The sequence below is a fragment of the Hemicordylus capensis genome, chromosome 2 (genome assembly GCF_027244095.1).
Source record: "Hemicordylus capensis ecotype Gifberg chromosome 2, rHemCap1.1.pri, whole genome shotgun sequence".
In the NCBI taxonomy this organism is placed as follows: Eukaryota; Metazoa; Chordata; class Lepidosauria; order Squamata; family Cordylidae; genus Hemicordylus; species Hemicordylus capensis.
Genome location: NC_069658.1, coordinates 86,489,812 through 86,509,245, shown reverse-complemented (window position 1 = coordinate 86,509,245; position 19,434 = coordinate 86,489,812). Strand labels below are relative to the sequence as shown.

At 43.3% G+C, this 19,434-nt stretch overlaps 1 protein-coding gene across 2 annotated transcripts in view; it reads right to left on the bottom strand.

The window, feature by feature from the left end:
• Positions 1–19,186, bottom strand: part of SLC27A6 (solute carrier family 27 member 6) — a 60,670-nt gene extending 41,484 nt beyond the window's left edge. Inside the window, exons 1-4 of one of the 2 annotated variants that reach the window (XM_053291791.1) lie at positions 18,166–19,185; positions 11,866–12,072; positions 6,955–7,113; positions 5,333–5,457 (exon numbers count right to left, since the gene is read on the bottom strand). In XM_053291791.1, the coding sequence (XP_053147766.1) occupies positions 5,333–5,457; positions 6,955–7,113; positions 11,866–12,072; positions 18,166–18,649 (975 nt within the window). In that variant the 5' untranslated portion in view covers positions 18,650–19,185. Of the gene's footprint in view, positions 1–5,332; positions 5,458–6,954; positions 7,114–11,865; positions 12,073–18,165 lie in introns of both variants that reach the window. The other variant, XM_053291792.1, reaches the window with a different exon arrangement.
• Between the last annotated feature and the right edge of the window lie 248 nt (positions 19,187–19,434).

Genomic DNA, 19,434 nt, shown 5'->3' with positions numbered 1-19,434 from the left:
AAGATCTGACGATACATGGTCCCGTCCATCGTCCCTTCGATGCGGTGAAGGTGTCCTGTCCCCTTAGCAGAAAAACACCCCCAAAGCATAATGTGTCCACCTCCATGTTTGATGGTGGGGATGGTGTTCTTGGGCTCATAGGCAGCATTCCTCCTCCTCCACACACGGCGAGTTGAGTGATGCCAAAGAGCTTGATTTTGGTCTCATCTGACCACAACACTTTCGCCCAGTTCTCCTCTGGATCATTCAGATGTGCATTGGCAAACTGCAGACGGGCCTGTACATGTGCTGCCTTGAGCAGAGGGACCTTGCGGGCACTGCAAGATTTCAGTCCTTCACGGCGTAATGTGTTACCAATTGTTTTCTTGGTGACTATGGTTCCAGCTGCCCTGAGATCATTGACAAGTTCCCCCTGTGTAGTTCTGGGCTGCTTTGTCACCGTTCTCATGATCATTGCAACTCCATGAGGTGAGATCTTGCATGGAGCCCCAGACCGAGGGAGATTGACAGTTATTTTGTGTTTCTTCCATTTGCGAGTTTTTGTGTGTTTTTGTGTGTTATTTTTGTGTGTTATTTTGTGTTTCTTCCATTTGCGAGTACAGTGCCAACTGTAGTCACCTTCTCACTAAGCTGCTTGGTGATAGTCTTGTGGCCCAGTCCAGCCTTGTGCAGGTCTACAACCTTGTCCCTGACATCCTTCGACAGCTCTTTGGTCTTGGGCATGGTGGTGAGTTTGGAAGCTGAGTGATTGCTTGCTTCTATGGACAGGTGTCTTTTATACAGGTACTGTAACAAGCTGGGATTAGGAGCACTCCCTTACAGAGGGTGTTCCTCATCTCAGCTCGTTACCTGCATATAGTGAAAAGACACCTGGGAGCCTGAAATCTTGCTGGTTGGTAGGGGATCGAATACTTATTTCCCTCACTACAATGCAAATCCATCGCTGACTTTTGGGCACTGGGCTTTTGAGGGTTTGTTTGTTGTTATTCTGTCTCTCACAGCTACAATAAACCTACCATTCCAATTATAGCCTGGTCATTTCTGTGTCAGAGGGCAAACGGACAAAATCAGCAGGGGATCAAATACTTATTTCCCTCACTGTATATTCATATGCATGTTTACTTTTAAGATTGAGAGCCCCTTTTAGACAGGAAGCTGTTTATTTATTTATACCTATGTAAACTGCTTTGAGAACTTTTGTGGAAAAACTGTATATAAATATTAGTCGTATTCGTGTTCATAGAATAGCAATAGCAATAGCAATAGCACTTAAATTTATATACCACTCTATAGCCAGAGCTCTCTAAGCAGTTTACAATGATTTAGCATATTGCCCCCAACATTCTGGGTACTCATTTTACCGACCTCGGAAGGATGGAAGGCTGAGTCAACCTTGAGCCCCTGGTCAGGATCGAACTTGTAACCTTCTGGTTACAGGGCAGCAGTTTTACCACTACACCACCAGGGGCTCATAGAAGCAAGTCCTACTCTGTTTAATAGGGCTTATTTCCAAGTAAATGTTCATGGATGCATAGAGACAGATAGGGATGTGCAAACTGATTTGGGCACAAATCGATTTGTACCCAAATCTAGCTGATTTGGGTGATTTGGAGACAAGACAAATCACGCGTGTGGTCCATTGGCTAAATATGGGTCCAAATCAAATCACGCCTGATTTGATTTGAATTGATTCGAGATTTGGATCCCACCTATTAATTACCCCAGATTCCCAGCTTTGATTTTTTTTAAAAAAAGCTAAACTCTAGCCCTTGTAGAAGTGGAGTTATGGAGCAAAATGTCTGGTCACTATTTTTCAAGTGTTTGGATTGTTTAGTGTATAATAACTTCCCCTCAATGAATCCCTATGAGGATTCATTGCACACTTTCATTTCTTCTATTTATTTTGACTGTCTTTTCGACAGTGCCAACTGTGAACTGCCATGTGACAATTACACCCCACTCCCACCTTCAAGTCAGTGGGGTACTACTCAGTTTATATTCTAGGATTTTTTTTCAAGTGTTTAGGCTCTTTAGTGTCCAATAACCTTTCCTCATAATGAATCCCTATGAGGATTCATTACACACCAAAGAATCTAAACACTTCAGAAATTCTTAAAAGATAAACTGAGTACCCAGTAGCTTGTGGTTTGCATGGTAGTTGGCACATGGGATGCCACTAATTCCCCACCTGCAAAGCAGTGGGGCCAAAATTAACAGAAGAAATGAGGGTGTGTAATGAAGACACCAAAGAATCAAAACACTTCATAGATACCTAAAAAATAAACAGTACTCCACTGTGTGGGTGTGTGCAGTTGACACATGGCAGTTGGTACTGTCCAGTGACAGTCAAAATGAACAGAAAAAATGAAGGTATGCAATGAATCCTCATAGGGATTCATTATGAGGAAAAGTTATTATACACCAAAGAATCCAAACAACAAATAATGACTGCACATTTTGCTCCATAACTCCACTTCTACAAGGGCTAGAGCTTAGCTTTTAAAAAAAAAAAACAGGAAAGAAAGCTGGATATCCATTTTCGGGTTAGGATATGGCAACTTTGAATCCCCATTGTTTCCTATGGCAGAAATGTTCAAAATCAGTAAAAACTAAAAAAAAAATCATTAAAAATCAACCAAGTATCCCACAGCCTGGAAACTGGGACCCTTGCCCATTTCTTTTGTGGCTTGGGTGATAGGTATCACCCATCATACCCTATCATCCAACCCACTTTGATGTCCCTGGGAGCTACCCATGGGGAACAATGGGGTGTTCTGAGTTTCCCCATTGTTCCCTATGGCCGGAACAAGCTGCACTCACAGAGTGCACTGCACACAAGTTTTGCATTGCAATTTGTAATAAATTTTGCAAACTTGCCTTGAAATACACTGCAGAAGCACACAGTAAAAGGGACTCTGTCTCTCCTAACACAGAATACACATTTCAAACACAGTCCAAAAATGGCCAAAAGAGAATCACTGACCTAGAATCCACTGCCAGCCACAGTGCCTGTGCTGCAGTAACATCATTGGCACAAGCTGCTCTCTCACACATAATTATGACTCCTTATGTTAGTTCTTAATGCTGAACAGCTGCCAGAGCCTCATCCTTACTTAGCAGCAAGCATAGACATAAGCTCAGACATTTTAACTGAGTTCACCTTGCAATTCAGATTGTTGAGCAGATCGGAGCAGTGAGTGAAGCATAACTTAGTTTCAAGGCCAGACATGGAGCTCATCACTGCAATCACCAAGAAGCAGCTCTCGCTCTCTCTTTCTCTCTACGCACACACATACTCACGAGTCCATTTCTCACCACAAAACTATTTCACAAACAAAACAAACCACAATTCAAGTAAGGCAGGCACCCATTCTGCTTTTGTCAATCTGAGATCCAGCAAAATCAGATACTTATAGCAGCAATAGCACAGCATATTATACTTGGTGCTGAGAAAGCCACAAAACCAAACCTTCCTTGATTCTTCGCTCCTCTCCTCCTGATGTATCCTCTTCAAGAGAGGCACAGTTTAAGAGCTCTTTCTGCTTCCAGTCCCTTTGAATACATTTTGAAACTCCATCCATTTGTATTCCCCTCTGTCTCCCTCCAGCCAATGGGGGCACAGTTGCCCATGACAACACTTGATTTGTAGGATAACAAGTCAGCCAAGGAAGCAAGGAGATCACAAGCCAATTGGAAGCCAGTGCCAGAAAACCAATCAGCAAGGGAAAAACAGGCCTCCAAAATGATGCTTGAATCATATCAATCGAAACAGGATTGTTTTGTTCTGAGCTTGAAACAGGCTCTTTATTTAGAGAGCAGTTTCGAGCTTGAAACACTCAAAAGGCCTCATTGCAACTTGAAAAAATTTGACATTAAAATGTTTTGCACATCCCTATATCCAGCTAATTAATTTCTGACTGACAGAGGACTGCTTGATCAATCCTCTGTGTATTCATGGTGGAAATAAGTAGTCTGGAGTGTGATAGTAAAGAACTAGGCAGAAATTTAACAGGTGTAGTTTCCCCAATCATTTACAATATATGCATATAATTATCCTATTAAGTGTCTAAAAATTACATACAAATTAATGCTAAATGAAACATAATTCAGTGCATTTCATTTTTTAAAAATGTATATTCTATAATTAAAATATCTTTGGTTCAAGAGAAGATGTCTGCAAATTCACTTATGTACCAAAAATTATAAAATTGTAAGTTTGGGTTCCCATCTTAACTTGCTAACCATGTTAGCAGTAAAGAGCTATGTGAAAGTCTCACATGTGATCACTCATAACTTAGATGATATACACCCACACTTTCTGTTGACCAAAATCCTGATTAAAATGTGCAGCCAAAGGAAGACAGGTGCAGCAGTTGTGTTCCTGCTTCAGCAGTTTGGACACTCATGTGCTGGTGTGGTACAATTTTCACTAATCTCCCCTCCCTCTAGGAGAACTCTGCAACCCACAACTGAGGGCTGCTCAACTGTCAGGGACATGTTTTGCTTCTGCAGGAAAGGGAGATCAGCAAAAATTGCCCCCTTCACATGAACACCTACAGTGCTTGCATGCTCCACTGTATGCATGCTTCATTAGTCTGGATGTCAGCTGAGATGAGTGAATCTGCATCAGTGCTTCTTGTAACAAAAGGCAGAAGTGACTGACAAAACTAGAGACAGCATCCCATGATAACCTCTTTGCCATGTAAGCACAAGTTATAGCAGTGATTCAATAAAATACACTTATAGTTTCAGAGAGATTGAGCTATCCCTTAAGAAACACTGGGAATACAACCACTGCATACATGCTTCCTTTGGTGACATGCACAGCATTAGCCAGGACATCAGCCTTTGGCTTTCAGCACCAATTCTCTTCCCCTATAGTTTGGGATCAGCAATGAAGACAACTACAGCATGAAGGCAGTAATAATAGTACTTGCCCTATATTATTTCATTTTTGTTGGAAAGAATGGTACAGGTGATGGGCTGTATCTAGGGGAACAAGGTTTATGGATAGATGTAGAAAGGAATGTAACACTGGGAGCAGATGGGCAAAGAGGTAAACATCTGTATTTTCATGAGATGACACACAGGCCAGCACAAGAACTGATGTTATAGAATTGAATATTTTAAATGGTTAATTGCTGCTGGAACCCCCTGATGGCACATGTTCCATTTCTAAGCATGAGTTCTCATGAAGAAACTATAGAGAACAGGAGTATGACATGACTTCTTTTTAATATATGATCACATTCACTTTTTAATCAATCTGAAGAAGTTAGCGATAATTAGAGCAAACAGCAAAATTTAGCACTAATATTTGTATTGCACTTACCACAGGTTGCTTGCAAAGGTAGCGGCACAGTTCCCCAATATACTGAATAACTGTAACATCGTATTTGTTGCAGTCACTCCAAAATTGACTAGCAGAAAATTTCTTTCGTAACACACAGGTTGCACCTTGGGCGGGAAATAAAACCATACTTTAAGGATTAATGTTCATTACTCTGTGTGATTCTCTATACTGTAACTGTTAAGGCAATCTTATCTAGGTCTAGTATACTGCACATATTTGAATTTGGACTTTTCTGATATATACACTGCACATGCACACAGAGTCTGTATCTGGAATCTAACCATTGTTCCTTCCCCATACAAACTGGGTTATGTGGGTATAGCTCTAAGATAAACGGGTCCATATTGTTGGTAGCCCATGAAGCAGTCCTTGATGTAGGGAGAGCAAGTCAAACTGGAGTGGTCATTTTAGCCCTTAGAGAGAGAGAGAGAGAGAGAGAGAGAGAGAGAGAGAGAGAGAGAGAGAGAGTGAGTGTGTGTGTGTAAGAAATAAGGTTGTATCCCAGGAACTGACAGTGCTTACTAGGTCTGTACACACTGGTCTATGTATCCAACAACCCAGTTGGCCACCATGGTCATTACTGGAATTAGAAGGAATCTCTGCAGTTCTGTAGAAAGACACTCAAAGACAGTCTTTGAGACAAAGCTTTCAGTCTCCCACAAGCTCCTGGTCATGACTAAAGCCCTTCAACCAGCATGAGCTGCCTTCCTGGCATAAATGAAACCCCACTGCTGGCACAACTCAGAAATTTATACATCCCGGATGTGACCATCAAAAGCTTTCAGAACATGAACAGCATTTGCAAGTATTAACCCTCTAGTACAATAACATGAGTAATGGAGGATTGGGGGGATTGTGCAAGGGCTCCCAGCGCATCCCCGCAGACCATCCTAAAGCACTGCCTTCATTAATCAGGGTGCCAACCAGAATGTCCAGTGTATGTGCTAAATTTAGCAGGTACCCCAGAAAAAGAGCGTAATTGGATTTGAAAAGTGGCTTACATTAGCAGGACATTTCCCAGTGCTATAATCATTATTATTGTGGAGAGGTTGTTGCTCATTCAAAGCAGGGGTGCAGTGCTGAAGGGATGGATGGGGATACAGTCCCAGCACCTTTTTTAACTCCAGGGTCTGTCTCAGCATGGATGCAAAGCCCCTTGCTTTCTAAATGGAAATAATATGCTGCTCTTTACAGTCCAACAGTTTGTCACATAACTGAATATTGAACTACAACTGATTTTATTGCCATTCTTCCTGTCTTCTGTTACAAAGAGTATTCTTCATGAGTGACAATTCAGACTGCTGTTCTGGGTGAATAACCACATGAGGTTCAAATTCTGTAGGATTAGAAACTATCCTTGACTTCTTGTCAATTTAACAGCCCCAAATAATCTAAGTGGGGGTTTGGTCACTGGGGTGGGTGTGGCTATGGGGGCTGTCATGGAGAGCACCTGCACTTCTGAATTTGCAACCACACCACTGATTCTCAGTATTTCAGCATAGAATCTGACCATTTATCGCCTTCTGGAACACTTGCTCTGCACCTCCTAATGTATTTCCACAATACACACTTTCCATCAGTACTGTTAAAGATTGTCATACCCAGTTCAATACATCCACCAATGCCAAGGAGAGAAGCTGCACTGTGATAAAGAGGGAGGGTTATATAAATTACATCATCAGAAGTAGCACCAAATGCCCATAATCCAGCAGCCCCTTTTAGGACCTGCATTTGACTGATAACTGCAGCCTTTGGTAAACCTGAAACAGAAATACATACACACACATTTACTTTAAATGCAGGTCAAAATGGTTTAATTGATATAAATATCTAATTCCCACCCCCGCCAATTTTATTATTATTACATAACATCATAAGTGCAAATGCCAGTCATTCCTACTGAAACCCACTCTGTCAGTGTATCCAGATAATAAATTATTCAAAGCAGTAAGAAACTAAAAATTTTTCCCTCCTGGTCATGCAAATCATTAGCCACGGCAACAGTTCAGCCTCCACATGACATGACATGTTACATTCATGATAGGATCTCCTGGTAGATTCACCTTTACTTGGATGCAGCTGTGGACTTGCTCAGGCAGCAGTGGGGAGGAGGAGTTATTTAAGCCTTCACCCCATTCTATTTTCACAATCTAAATATGTAATCATCTGTATTGTTTCCTGAGATGCTTAGTAGCAGCTTTGGGGCAAATTCAGATTAGAAACACAGCACAGGGCAACCCTCTTTTAAACACCACATCCTTCTTGCTGCTGCCCAAGCTCCCCATATAGCTCCATTTGAATAAAAGGGGAGAAAAGTAAGAAACTCTAAACACAAATCTCCCAGACCAAAAACTTCCCATCAGGGGAGTAGCAAGGTTGGAATGGGCCCTGAGACAAGAAGTGAAGAGGCCCCCACCCCCCACACTGACAGCAAGCTGTCACCCAGCCAGCAGGGCCCCCTCCCTCCCTCAGGGCTCAGGGACATTCCCCCTCCCCCCGCTGTACAGTTGTCGATATGCCCCTGCTTCCCATGTAGTTTGGGCCATATAAACATGTTTGAAAAGACTTTGCAGGAAGAGCTTCTCTTTCCCTGGCTACCCTGATGAGGAGAATGTTGCTTTCTTTGGCTGAATTTAAATCTATAAATTTGAGACAACGAGGCTAGTCTCAAGATCGGCCAAAATTGGGCTAAGGGAGGCTAGCCCGATTTCGGCAGAACGTGAGAACAAGTGGGCTCGCAGGTGAGCCCGGTTTCTCCAAGGCAGGTAACCCGCTAACTTACCCCTCCCCTTAGACAAGGTTAGCAGAGCGAGCGCTCCACTCACCCCCTCTTTTTTATCGTGTATTGCAGCGGCACAGTTCCGCACCGCAGCAACATATGAGGAGACCCCTGCCGGGAGGCTGAAACAAGCCTCCTGGCCCTGGGGGTCTCTCCAGGATGCCCTGTGTACTTGCACAGGGCATCCTGGAACTTCTGGGGGCCCCATGGCCCCTGATCCCCACAACCCACACCGGCTCCATGACGGAGCTGACAGTCATGTGGGCGCCCTATCCGGCCGCCCAGGGCTCCGCGGGTGATCGTCCGCTGACCTCATTTTGGCGAGTCTCACCGATCGTGAGACTCACCTCAATTCTATATGCTACATGGTTCAAACTAGCCTTCACTTCAGTGTGATCCTGCATGTTTGCTGTGTTGTTGTTTTTAAACACACTATTTTATAGGCTCCTATACTCCTTTCAACTAGGATGCACTTATTCATAGACAAATTGCAATGTCATCCATCAGAGCTAATAATATACATAACGTTGATCTTTATAGATGGAATTGCAATGGGGGCATCTCCTAAATCTCATACAGTTGCAGGTAGTAGTGGGCACTGGGTCCAGGAATAGCAGAGAGCCCAGTCACCGAGACAGGATTTCGCTGCCCCACTTTCCTCCATGTGAGGGTATTTATCCAAGCCCACTGACATGGAGGAAAGTAGGGCAGGGGAAAGCAGAAAGCAGGAGCAAAAAGAAGAATCAAGAAAGTGAAGAGGCAGCAGCAGCCAGAAAGGGAAGAAAGCAAGGGCAAAAGGCAGAAAGGGGAGAGAAAACAGGGAGGGGGAAGCAGAAAATGGGGCAGAAAGCAAGGGGTAGGGAGAAAGGAGAAAGAGGGGCAGAAAGCAAGGGCTTGCATTCCCCCTCCACACAAACACAAACAAGCTAGCTAGCAGGGAAGCTCAAACTTACAGGCAGCCAGTCAATCCTCCAAAGTGTAAGCTTCCTCCAGGCCTCCTCCCTATAGCTGTGCCTTGCTTGCTGTGGATCAGGGAAGGGGAACATGTAGACTAAACTATCTCAGTTAATCCACATGTCTAGTACTGGAATCCCTCCAACACTAGTTTTTAGTTTCCAACACTAAAAATTCAGCTGCAGTAAAGAAATTATCCAATCCAACCATTCTCAAGCAAAGAAGAACTGTCCTTCTGCTTGCAGTGCAGGTCTGCAGTTGAGGTCCCCAAACTGGTAAATGGAGAGGCAAATTCTATGCTAGGGATCATTAGGAAGGGGGTTGAAAATAAAAATGCTAATATTATAACGCCCTAATATTATAACGCCCTATGGTGCAGCCATATTTGGAATACTGCGTACAGTTCTACATACAGTCACCGTATCTTAAGAAGGACATTGTAGAACCAGAAAAAGTGCAGAAGACAACAAACAAGATGATTAGGGGCCAAGGGCAGCTTCCTTATGAGGCAAGGCTACAGCATCTGGTACTTTTTAGTTTGGAAAAGAAGTTATTATGCGGAGACATGATAGGAACACAGGAAGCTGCAATATACCAAGTCATACCATTGGTTTATCTAGCTCGGTATTATCTAATGTCTACACAGACTGGCAGCTGCTTCTCCAAGTTTGCAGGTAGGAGTCTTTCTAAGCCCTATCTTGGAAATGCCAGGGAGGGAACTTGGAACCTTCTGCACGGAGTAGAGATAGCAGACATAGAGAAGTTTTTCTCCTCTCTCACAACACTAGAACCAGGGGTCATCCCATAAAACTGAAAGCCAAGAAATTTAGGCCTGACAAAAGGAAGTACTTTACACCGTGCATAATTAATCTATGGAATTATCGGCCACAGAATGTGGTGATGGCCACCAGTTTGGATGGTTTTAAAAGGGGCCTGGACAATTCATGGAGGACAGGTCTATCAATGGGCTAGTCTGGTGGCTATAGGCCACCTCCAGTCTCAGAGGCAAGATGTCTCTAATTACCAGTTTCAGAAGCAACAGCAAGAGAAATCATGCCCTCACCTCTTGCTTGTGGGCTTCTCAGAGGCATCTGGTGGGCCACTGTGTGAAATAGGGTGCTAGACTAGATAGGCCTTGGGCCTGATCCAGCAGGACTGTTCTTATGGATTCTACCAGTTCTGTTAATCTTTCTTTCCCTTCCCCCAGGCTATCTCGCCATTGTTTCTTCACAGGCAGTATGACCCTCTGCCTTCCTCCTCTCTATCTTATCATTGCCTTATTGTTTGTCTTATCAAACAAAACAAGCAACCTGCCTTGTAAGAGCTTGCTGAGTTGCTACAAAGAGAAGACAGGGCTGACTGATGAATTTGACAGCATGAAAGCTTGCTGATGCGACCCCCATGGGGCGGAGGGGGGGGGGAGCTTGAGCTCCACCCCCTCCTCAAAGTTTACGCCCCTGCTGTGAATCCATTGTTTACCCTAAGACAAACAAAACTGAAAAATCATAATCCACATTACTGGCTCAGACTTTTTTTCCCCTTTTTCTTTTCTTTTTTGCTAATTGAGGCCTTTTTCACTTTCAATCTTAATGTTAGACAAGGATAATTTTAAATCTGCATTCATTTAAATTAATGAACATGGCAGATAGAGGATAACATCATATTTCTTCCTTTTACTTTGATCAGTTGCTTACATTTCTTGATGTTCTGTTGAGTTTTAAATAAATTTAAGTATTCAAAATACTCTCTTTGGAATGTGTAGAATACTATGGGAATCATCAAGAAAAATTCCAGCATGCCCACATTTAAGCACACCTAATATAAGTATCCCACTGATTTTAAATAATACCCTTCCTATGAATGTGCTCTACATATCTAACACTTATTAGGGAATTCTAGAAGGAAAAAAACGAAGAGATTTTCAAAGCAAAGAACACTGTGAAGAAGAAGAAATCTATTTACACAAAGGCTTCCATTCCTATACCTTTGAAAAAGCAAACAACTTTTGCTTTTAAACAGTATATAAGGCAAGGGCAGATAGTGTCGCTTAAATGTTTTAAAAACAAAAATAGAAAACTATCAAATTTTATACATTATTTAAAATATAAGAAATAATAAACAATGTAGTGGGAGTGGACTGTTTTTAAAAAAAGCATTGACTTAGAGTTGAATGAGAAATACTTAACTATATTAGGCTTTGTTTCATGTCCTCTAATAAGTATTGCAAAACAAATACATAAAGATCTTAACTTCTTAGCATCTGTACCAATTGTAATAAACGTAGCCATCTGTTTCAAAACTAAAAGGCTAGTTAGTAACTTAATCCTATTTTCTTTCTTTACAATGACCTGTTGGCTCAGTTAACTTGGGCAGGGAAGAGTGGTATAACATTAGAAAGATATATATGTATAACTTAGGAAGTCTAAATCGAGAGCATGATGTTACATGATAAGAAAATATACTTTGCTTGTTTTTTCTTGCAGTGTTCAAAGTTAGTGAAAGTAATAATTTAGTAGTTGTTTATTCAAGTATAATACTCTGGCCATCTGGACAAAAGGACAAGGCTGCTACTATTTAGATCACAGTCAGAAGAATCCAGTGTGCAACTATCCTTTGAAACAAGTTACGCCTTTCTTGCAGCCTTTCCAAGCAGTGTTTTCAGACCTTAATACATAGTTTGCAGTGTATTTACATAATCATTAACAAGGAAAAAAAGTCAGTTCTTCATTACAAATTGACTACACATTCCATACCTGTGTTATTTTACAAAATGTTGTACCTGTTGTTCCTGAGGTAAAAATGTAGAGCAGAGGGTCCTTTAAGTTATTTGCAATACAGAGATGAACTGGTACAGGATCATCAGGGGCAACTTCCAGCTTGTCTAACATAGTATCAACGTAGGGCAAAGCAGATTTTCTCGTCATCACCCAAACCTTAATATTTTCTTGGAGGCTGGGAAGAATTTCTTCTAAAGTCCCAAGCATATCTTAAGAAAAATAATGTTGTAATATATTAAATGCAATTATTGACTCAAATATTGACTCAAATGATGCATATTTTGCAATCGCATCACACTAGTAAAATGGCTTTCATTCTCATGGGGAAAAGGGGGCTACATATTGCATGGGACAAGGGATATATTTTGCCCCCGCATTCCATATGTCCTTTTACTTTGGGCAATCCTGGCAATGTTACTTTAACAATCTTCTTAGTTTAACAATCCTCTTACAACAGATCAAATGGAGCCACTGAGAACAAAAGCCCAGCTTCATCTTCAAAGCCCCATCCTTTGAATTGTGTGGCCCCACCTTGGATTCCATTTCTGGGTTGCACAAGAGTGTGATGAAGAAGCAGAACCTACACACACACACACACACACACACACACACACACACACAGAACCAGTAATCTATGTGTGCAATAAAACTGTAAGCAATTATATTGATTCTAAATATTTAGTGCAAACTGGTTTTTCAGAAATCTTCCAGATATTTATTATACAGTACACCAGCTAGTGTATCAGTTCATACAAAAGCAGTTTACAGCTGTTTTTTTCTCTTGACAGAATTCTTGACAGAATTCTCTTGAAAGAATAGCCCCAGATTTCACTGACGTTTTATCAGGCCTCTGAAGCCAGTGGCTGACATCCTGACTAAATCTGCTAGGAAAAGTCCTAGTGAAAATAAGCAATATTTTAAAATAACTCTTCAGTTGTATTCTTTATTTAAATTCTTGTACTGTCCTTCATCCTAGGAGGGGCCCTGGGCAATGAAGACATTTAAAATTGATAATCAACCAATTTAATTTTTTAAAAAATAGTTAGAGAGAGAAACTTAATCTGAATGTCAGCCAATGATTATATTTCTATACCATCTATATATTTAATTCCCTAAAGCATACCCATAGCTAATCCTGTGTCTGGCAGTTCTCATGAGAGTTCGTGAGCAAAAGCACCTGATTGGGCAGTGGGGATTCTATATAGAGATAGGTCCTTTGGTCAATGACCGTAAATACTTTAAACTAAATTAAACACATATGCAGATAAGGAAGGAGGAGCCTGTGAGAGCAGAAGCACCATGGTGATTGGGCAGTGGGGATTCCATATGCAGATAGCAAGGAGGAGCCTGTGATGGTTATAGTCAGTAGGGATGTGCACAAAACCGGTTCGCCCGGTTCGGTTCGGATCCGAACCGGGTCCGAACCAGGTGGGGGTGGTTCGGTTTTGGTTTTGTCCGAACCACCCCCTGGTTCGGTTCGGATCTGAACCAGTTCGGACCAGTTCGGACACCTGAAAATTGGTAGGATGGTAGCTGGCACCCAGGGGTACCTGTCACCCATATTATAGCATATTAGAGTGGATTCATGGTGTCTCATTGAAAATCTCATTTGCTATCATAGAATCCACACTCAATACCTCAGAAACAAGAGAACACTGTACCCCATGGGTTAGAAAGCCATGGGGGTGGTTGGCACCCTATGTGCACTACACCACCACTCGCTCTGGGCCACCCCAGCACCCCCAACTGCACTTATGGGGCTGCTGAAAGCTCCATTATAACTTATTATGAGGAAAAACCTTAAAGTCGCGTAAACTTCAACAATTAACCAAAAATCAGCCCTCTGCCCAAATCCTTTGAAAAAATTCAGGTAGCTTCCTTGCCCACCCTAGGAACTACCACCCACCACACTCCACTCTACGACACCCCTTTGCCCCCGACGTGAAGCTATGCATTTGCTGACACCTCCATGCTTCTTTATGGAGAAAAACCTTAAAGACGCGTAAACTTCAAAAATCACTTAAAAATCACCCCTTTGCCCAATTCCTTTCAAATAATTCAGGTAGCTTCCTTGCCCACCCTAGGAACTACCACCCACCACACTCCACTCTATGACACCCCTTTCCCCCCGACGTGAAGCTATACATTTGCTGCAATCCTAATTATTCTCTATGAGGAATTCAAAAATACTTTAACAATTCACCAATAATCAGAGGAGTGTCTAATCACCTTGGGATTTGGGGGGGGGGGGTAGGTAGCCCTGTCTGTCTACCACCCACCCTGCTTTTGTGCCCATAGGTGCTCCACAATAGGGGATAGGGACTGGTTCAGGTCCCATTATACTCTATGAGAAAAATAATTAAAAATATTTCAAATATTCATAAAAAATCACAGGGGTGTCTGATTGCTTCAGGGTTTGCATGGTTGGTGGCACCCATGGGTGCTCCACAATAAGGAATAATGGCCTGGTTCGAGTCCCATTATATACTATGAGAAAAATAAAAATAATTTTCAAAAATTCATTAAAAATCGTACGAGTGTCCGATTGCTTTGGGGTTTGGGTGACAGGTACCCCTGGGTTCCAGCTACCATCCCACCAACTTTCAGGTGTCCGAACCAATCCGAACCAGTCCGAACCGAACCACCCTCGGTTCGGTTCGGATCCAAACCTCCGAACCGCCCCCGGTTTGGATCTGAACCGGTTCGCACATCCCTAATAGTCAGTTGGAATGCAAATGTTGCTGGTTGGAAGATGTTCTTGATTGTAGAGGATATATATATGGAGATATATATATATATAGAGAGAGAGAGAGAATAGTGGGAAGGGGTCTGCAAGAGAAGGGTCATGAGGGAGGAAAGAGCCCCTTCAGGAGAAGGAGGCTGCCCTTTGTGTGAATTAGATGAGGAAACAAGATGAACAAGATCTGTTAACTCAGGAAGGGAGAGAGAGTGAGAGTGAGAGAGGAAGGGGAGACAGACAGAGGGGGAAAGCGAGTGGAGGATAGAGAAAGAAAGAGAAAGGGAGGGGAACAGATAAAGAAGGAAGGGCGAGGTATGGGCCCCGAACCTGTCAGCAGCCTGAGGGGAATGAGCAGCCATGCCAGCAGCAGCAAGGAAGGGCCCAGTCAAGTGCTGCTGCTGTTTGGGCCATTGGCAGAGGGAGGCAGGCAGGCAAGGGACGAGCCCGGGCCTGTCAGTTGTCTCAGGGGAACGAACATCCATGGTGGTGGCAGCGGAGGCGAGGAAGAGCCTCATCAACTGCTGCTGTTGCTCCTGTGGGGAGGAGCAGGCACGGGGAGGGTGGGGAGGTCTATGGGGATAGGGGGCTGCAGCGTGGCCAATAGGCACCAGCAATGCTGCAGCTGCGACCAAGAGTGGGGAGAGGGATAGAGTAAAGGGATGGAGGAGGAGGAGGAGGAGGAGGAGGAGGAGGAGGAGGAGGAGGAGGAGGAGGAGGAGATCTCTAAGGTGAGAGGGGCTGTGGCAGGGGGTGAGGGGAGCAATCAAGTAGTGCACAGATGCTCTGCGCGGGTTAAGCTAGTACTTCATTATTTCATAAACTGTTTAGATACTTAACTGTTTAAAGAATATTTGACTTTGTTAAATAAAATTCCTCTTGCTTGATTTCAACACACATTAGAAATTATTCATTCAGCTTCTTATTTTTGCAATATGAATTTCCTCAATGAAAGATCTTCTTCCCACCAATCTTTAATTTAAGACAGTCACGTTCAGCTGGTAATATGCGGGCTAATGCAACTTTCAAAAGGAAGAACTGAGGTTTTAAACTTGAAATATTAAATTGTAACATACTAAAAGAATAGTTTATTCAAATATAAGTCCAGATGTCTAATGTTGGGTGAATTGCACTTGTTTATAGTGCAACTCACCCAACATTAGTCATAAGAACATAAGAACAGCCCTGCTGGATCAGGCCCAAGGCTCATCTAGTCCAGAATCCTGTTTCACACAGTGGCCCACCAGATGCTGCTGGAAGTCTGCGGGCAGGAGTCCTACAGAAGTTTTCAGTTCTTCCTGTTTAGATCTAATATTTACTGAATTGCATTTTTCAAATCAGAATATTTGATGATTTTAAAAAATACATTCTCTCCATATTTGAGTCCATCATCTTCTTCATAGCAGGCTTTCAGAATTAGAAACAAACGTTGGACTATCTAATAACCACTTTTTGCTTAATGTTATTAAGCAAAAAGTGGTTAAGCCCAATCAATAAGAAACCACTCTGCACAAGAAGAAATTTCTTCTATCGTCCATTTTCAAATAGGAACCTGAAGCTCATCAAGTAGCTGGAAAGCACCATCAGTTGTTACTTTCTAAAGGTAAAAGTGTGCTGTCAAGTCGGTGTCAACTCCTGGTGACCACAGAGTCCTGTGGTTGTCCTTGGTAGAATACAGGAGGGGTTTACCATTGCCATGAGATGGTGCCTTTCAGCATCTACCTGAAGCTGCCCGATATAGGTGCTGGGAAACATACCAGCAGTGACTAAATTTATGACAAAATGTGTGTTTACCACATGTAGCAAATAACATATGGGATTCATGATGTGTGGGGTATAGAAAGTTTTGGGAACAGAAGTGCATGCAAGAAATTAGTCTTTGCAGTGACCTGAGACACTATGTTCAGGATATGTGAAATACTATACCCATCTTCTGAAGAGCTTTGACTGGTGACTGATTTATAGAAGTCTTTGGTATTACTAAACTAATTGTCTAGGATTACTAAATAGCTAGAGGATGGTTCAGGAATATGTTATTCATGTGACAATAGTTATTACAAGGAAGCCTGACCATATAAAATACTCAACATCAGGGACGGAGCTATAACTGAACATGGTCGGGAGGGTAAGGACAGACATGTGGGCACCTGAGGGAGGGGGGCCACTAAGTGGGTGACAGCTTGCTCTTTATCCCCCCCCCATGCTTCTCTGAAGAAGCAGGGGCGGGGGGCCATCTTGACTTTTTGTGCCAGGGCCCACTCCAAGCTTGCTATGGCCCTGGTCAATGTGAGTCAAGATAAAACATTTTGCATAATCTGCACATAATGTAGTTCTTAAACAAGTAAGTTCATCAATAAAAGCTAGCATATCATTTGCTGGTCATATTCCGAAATACTTGGAGGTTTTCCATCAAGCAGGAAGTTGGGTGTAGAGGCAAGTATATTGAGGATTCTGCAAACATTATAAGGGGCCTGCTTAAGAACCCTTGGGAGGTATGAGCACCAAATTTCCCATTTGTGGCAAGTGGAATGGGTTAAGAGCTGCAATCCTAAAGAGATGGTTGAAGGCATCAGAGAATAATCAGTGTCCCTTCTGCATTGCAACATCAGTCAACCCACATTCAAACTACCGCACACTTCACTTTTACAAATGCCCCCCTTCATTCACATTACATTTGCATTTACATTACCTTATTTGGGAATACAGAGAACACATACCTGGTTAAGTTACGCATAGTTTGCTCTGACAGGTAAAACAAACCATCACTTGCTGCTCCATGTTTACAATCAACAATATGGATTAGAATCAGATGTAGGGAAATTTTGCCTATTTATCTTTACCTGCTTCATTTCTAGACTTAAGCATAAATAATTACATCAGTGATTTAATTAATGGGCCCTAAACCCCTTACAGTATGAGAAATGTCATAGCCTTATTCACACTTAATGTTCTACACTTGTACAAGGGTACAGTGCATAGAGGTAAAGACCTGTACACAGGTACAGTTCTTCACACATTATATCAAACATAGGTACAGCAGGTTCACTTTCATGCAACCAGGTTCACTTTCAAAATGAATGCAAGTAGAGTCATCCACAGATAAACATGTATGAGTGTGCAGACATCTGTACACACATACAACATAACATCTGAATAAATCTAATATGTCGTATCCAGTATCTAGCAGAATGTGGTCTTGAATGTTTCTAATTCAGAATGCCCACCCCCGGCGATGTTCATACATTGGATAGAATCAAGAGGTAGGTTTTTTAGAACTGTACTTCAGACTGCAAGAGGAGGGCAAATCACATGCTTCATCACACTTAAAAAAATCTGCACATATATACAGTAATTGGACTGCCAATTAGAAGGCTTCACCCTAAGCTTCTCCTTAGGCTTATTTTCTATGTTCAGAGAGCTTTTTTCATTTGAGAGTATTTCAAACATGCTACAGTGATCTGTCATCTGAATTGATAGAGTCTCTGTATACGCTGCAGGACACGTGAAAAGAAGGAATGGAGAACGACAAGAGAAGGGAGATGCCAAACGCCGGTCTATACTGTACCTGCTCCCACTACCAGCATCTTGGGCGCGCAGCTGCTGATACAATGCAAGAGGGACCCGGAGCGGATGTTGAAATTGAGAAAAGCCACCACACAACCTATCTTGGCCAGTCCAAACCAGACGTGGATGAAATCAGGCTCATTGCTCATCAGCAGAGCTACGGTGTCTCCCCTTTTCAGTGTCCCTTCCTTGAGGAAAAGTTGGGCTATCCTGTTACTCCTCCTGTCCACAGCCCGGTAGGTGTGAACCTTCCCTTCATAGACGATGAACGGCTTGTCAGGCTGCCTCTCCGCCAGATACACAAACCTATCCAGCACGGTGCAAATCCTGCCCCGCAGCCTGTAGACTTCCACCGTCAGCCCATACTTGACCACTTTCAGCAAGTACTTCAGGTCAAGCCAAAAGTAAGGGAAGAGGAGTTTCTGGAGGAGATGCAGGGAGACGACGAGTCCAGCTGCCAGTCCCGCTACCCAAGAGGGTAACATTGGGTCAGCTGGGGCAAAACCGAGTTGGTCACTGTGGCAACTCTCCAGCCAACAATCCGCACGCCCTCCGCCTCTCCTGAGGCGGGAAGAAGCCAGTCAAAACAAGCCGGCTAGAAGCATCGCAAAGGAGCCCAAACAAATGCAAAGCACCAAAGCGGCGGGAAAGCGGGAGAGAGCGCGCAAAAGAGTCCCGAAGGAGCACAGAACGCCGCTCAAAGGAAGGCAACAGGCTGCAGGAGAGGAGACCTCTGTGCCCAGGGGAGCAGGTGAGGCGTCTAACAGCCCAGGGTTCGCTGTGCCCAAGCTAGAAGAGACTCGTTTCTCTCCGCAAAGCAACAGAGCGAGCCTTTTTTTCCCTTCTTGAAGCCACCCAGCAGGAAACGACTTCTCCGCTCCTTCGTCCCGCTAGCAGAGAAACTGAGCACTTTCAGGAAAAGCCCTGCCTGCCTGGACTATGAATACGTGGAAACGAGGTTATGTAGGCAGTATGCGCGCGTCCTCCTTATTTCAGACCTTGCATAAGGCGTCAAATTGGACTGCCTGGCTTCGCTCCGCCTCTCGCCCGAGGCGGTCAGCCCCCAGGGTTGGTTCCTGTTGCTACGCTACGGGATACCGCCCGCCTCCCGCCTCGGTAAGGGAGGGGACAGCTCAACCCTCTGGGAATTCAGAGCGGCCCCTGGAATGAGCGACCTCGCAGCCCCCCAGCAAGGCGTGTTGTTCCTCCGTTGTTCCTTTGCCGGTCGCCAGAGGGCCTTTGTTTAACTTTTAACTAGACGTTCCAACTT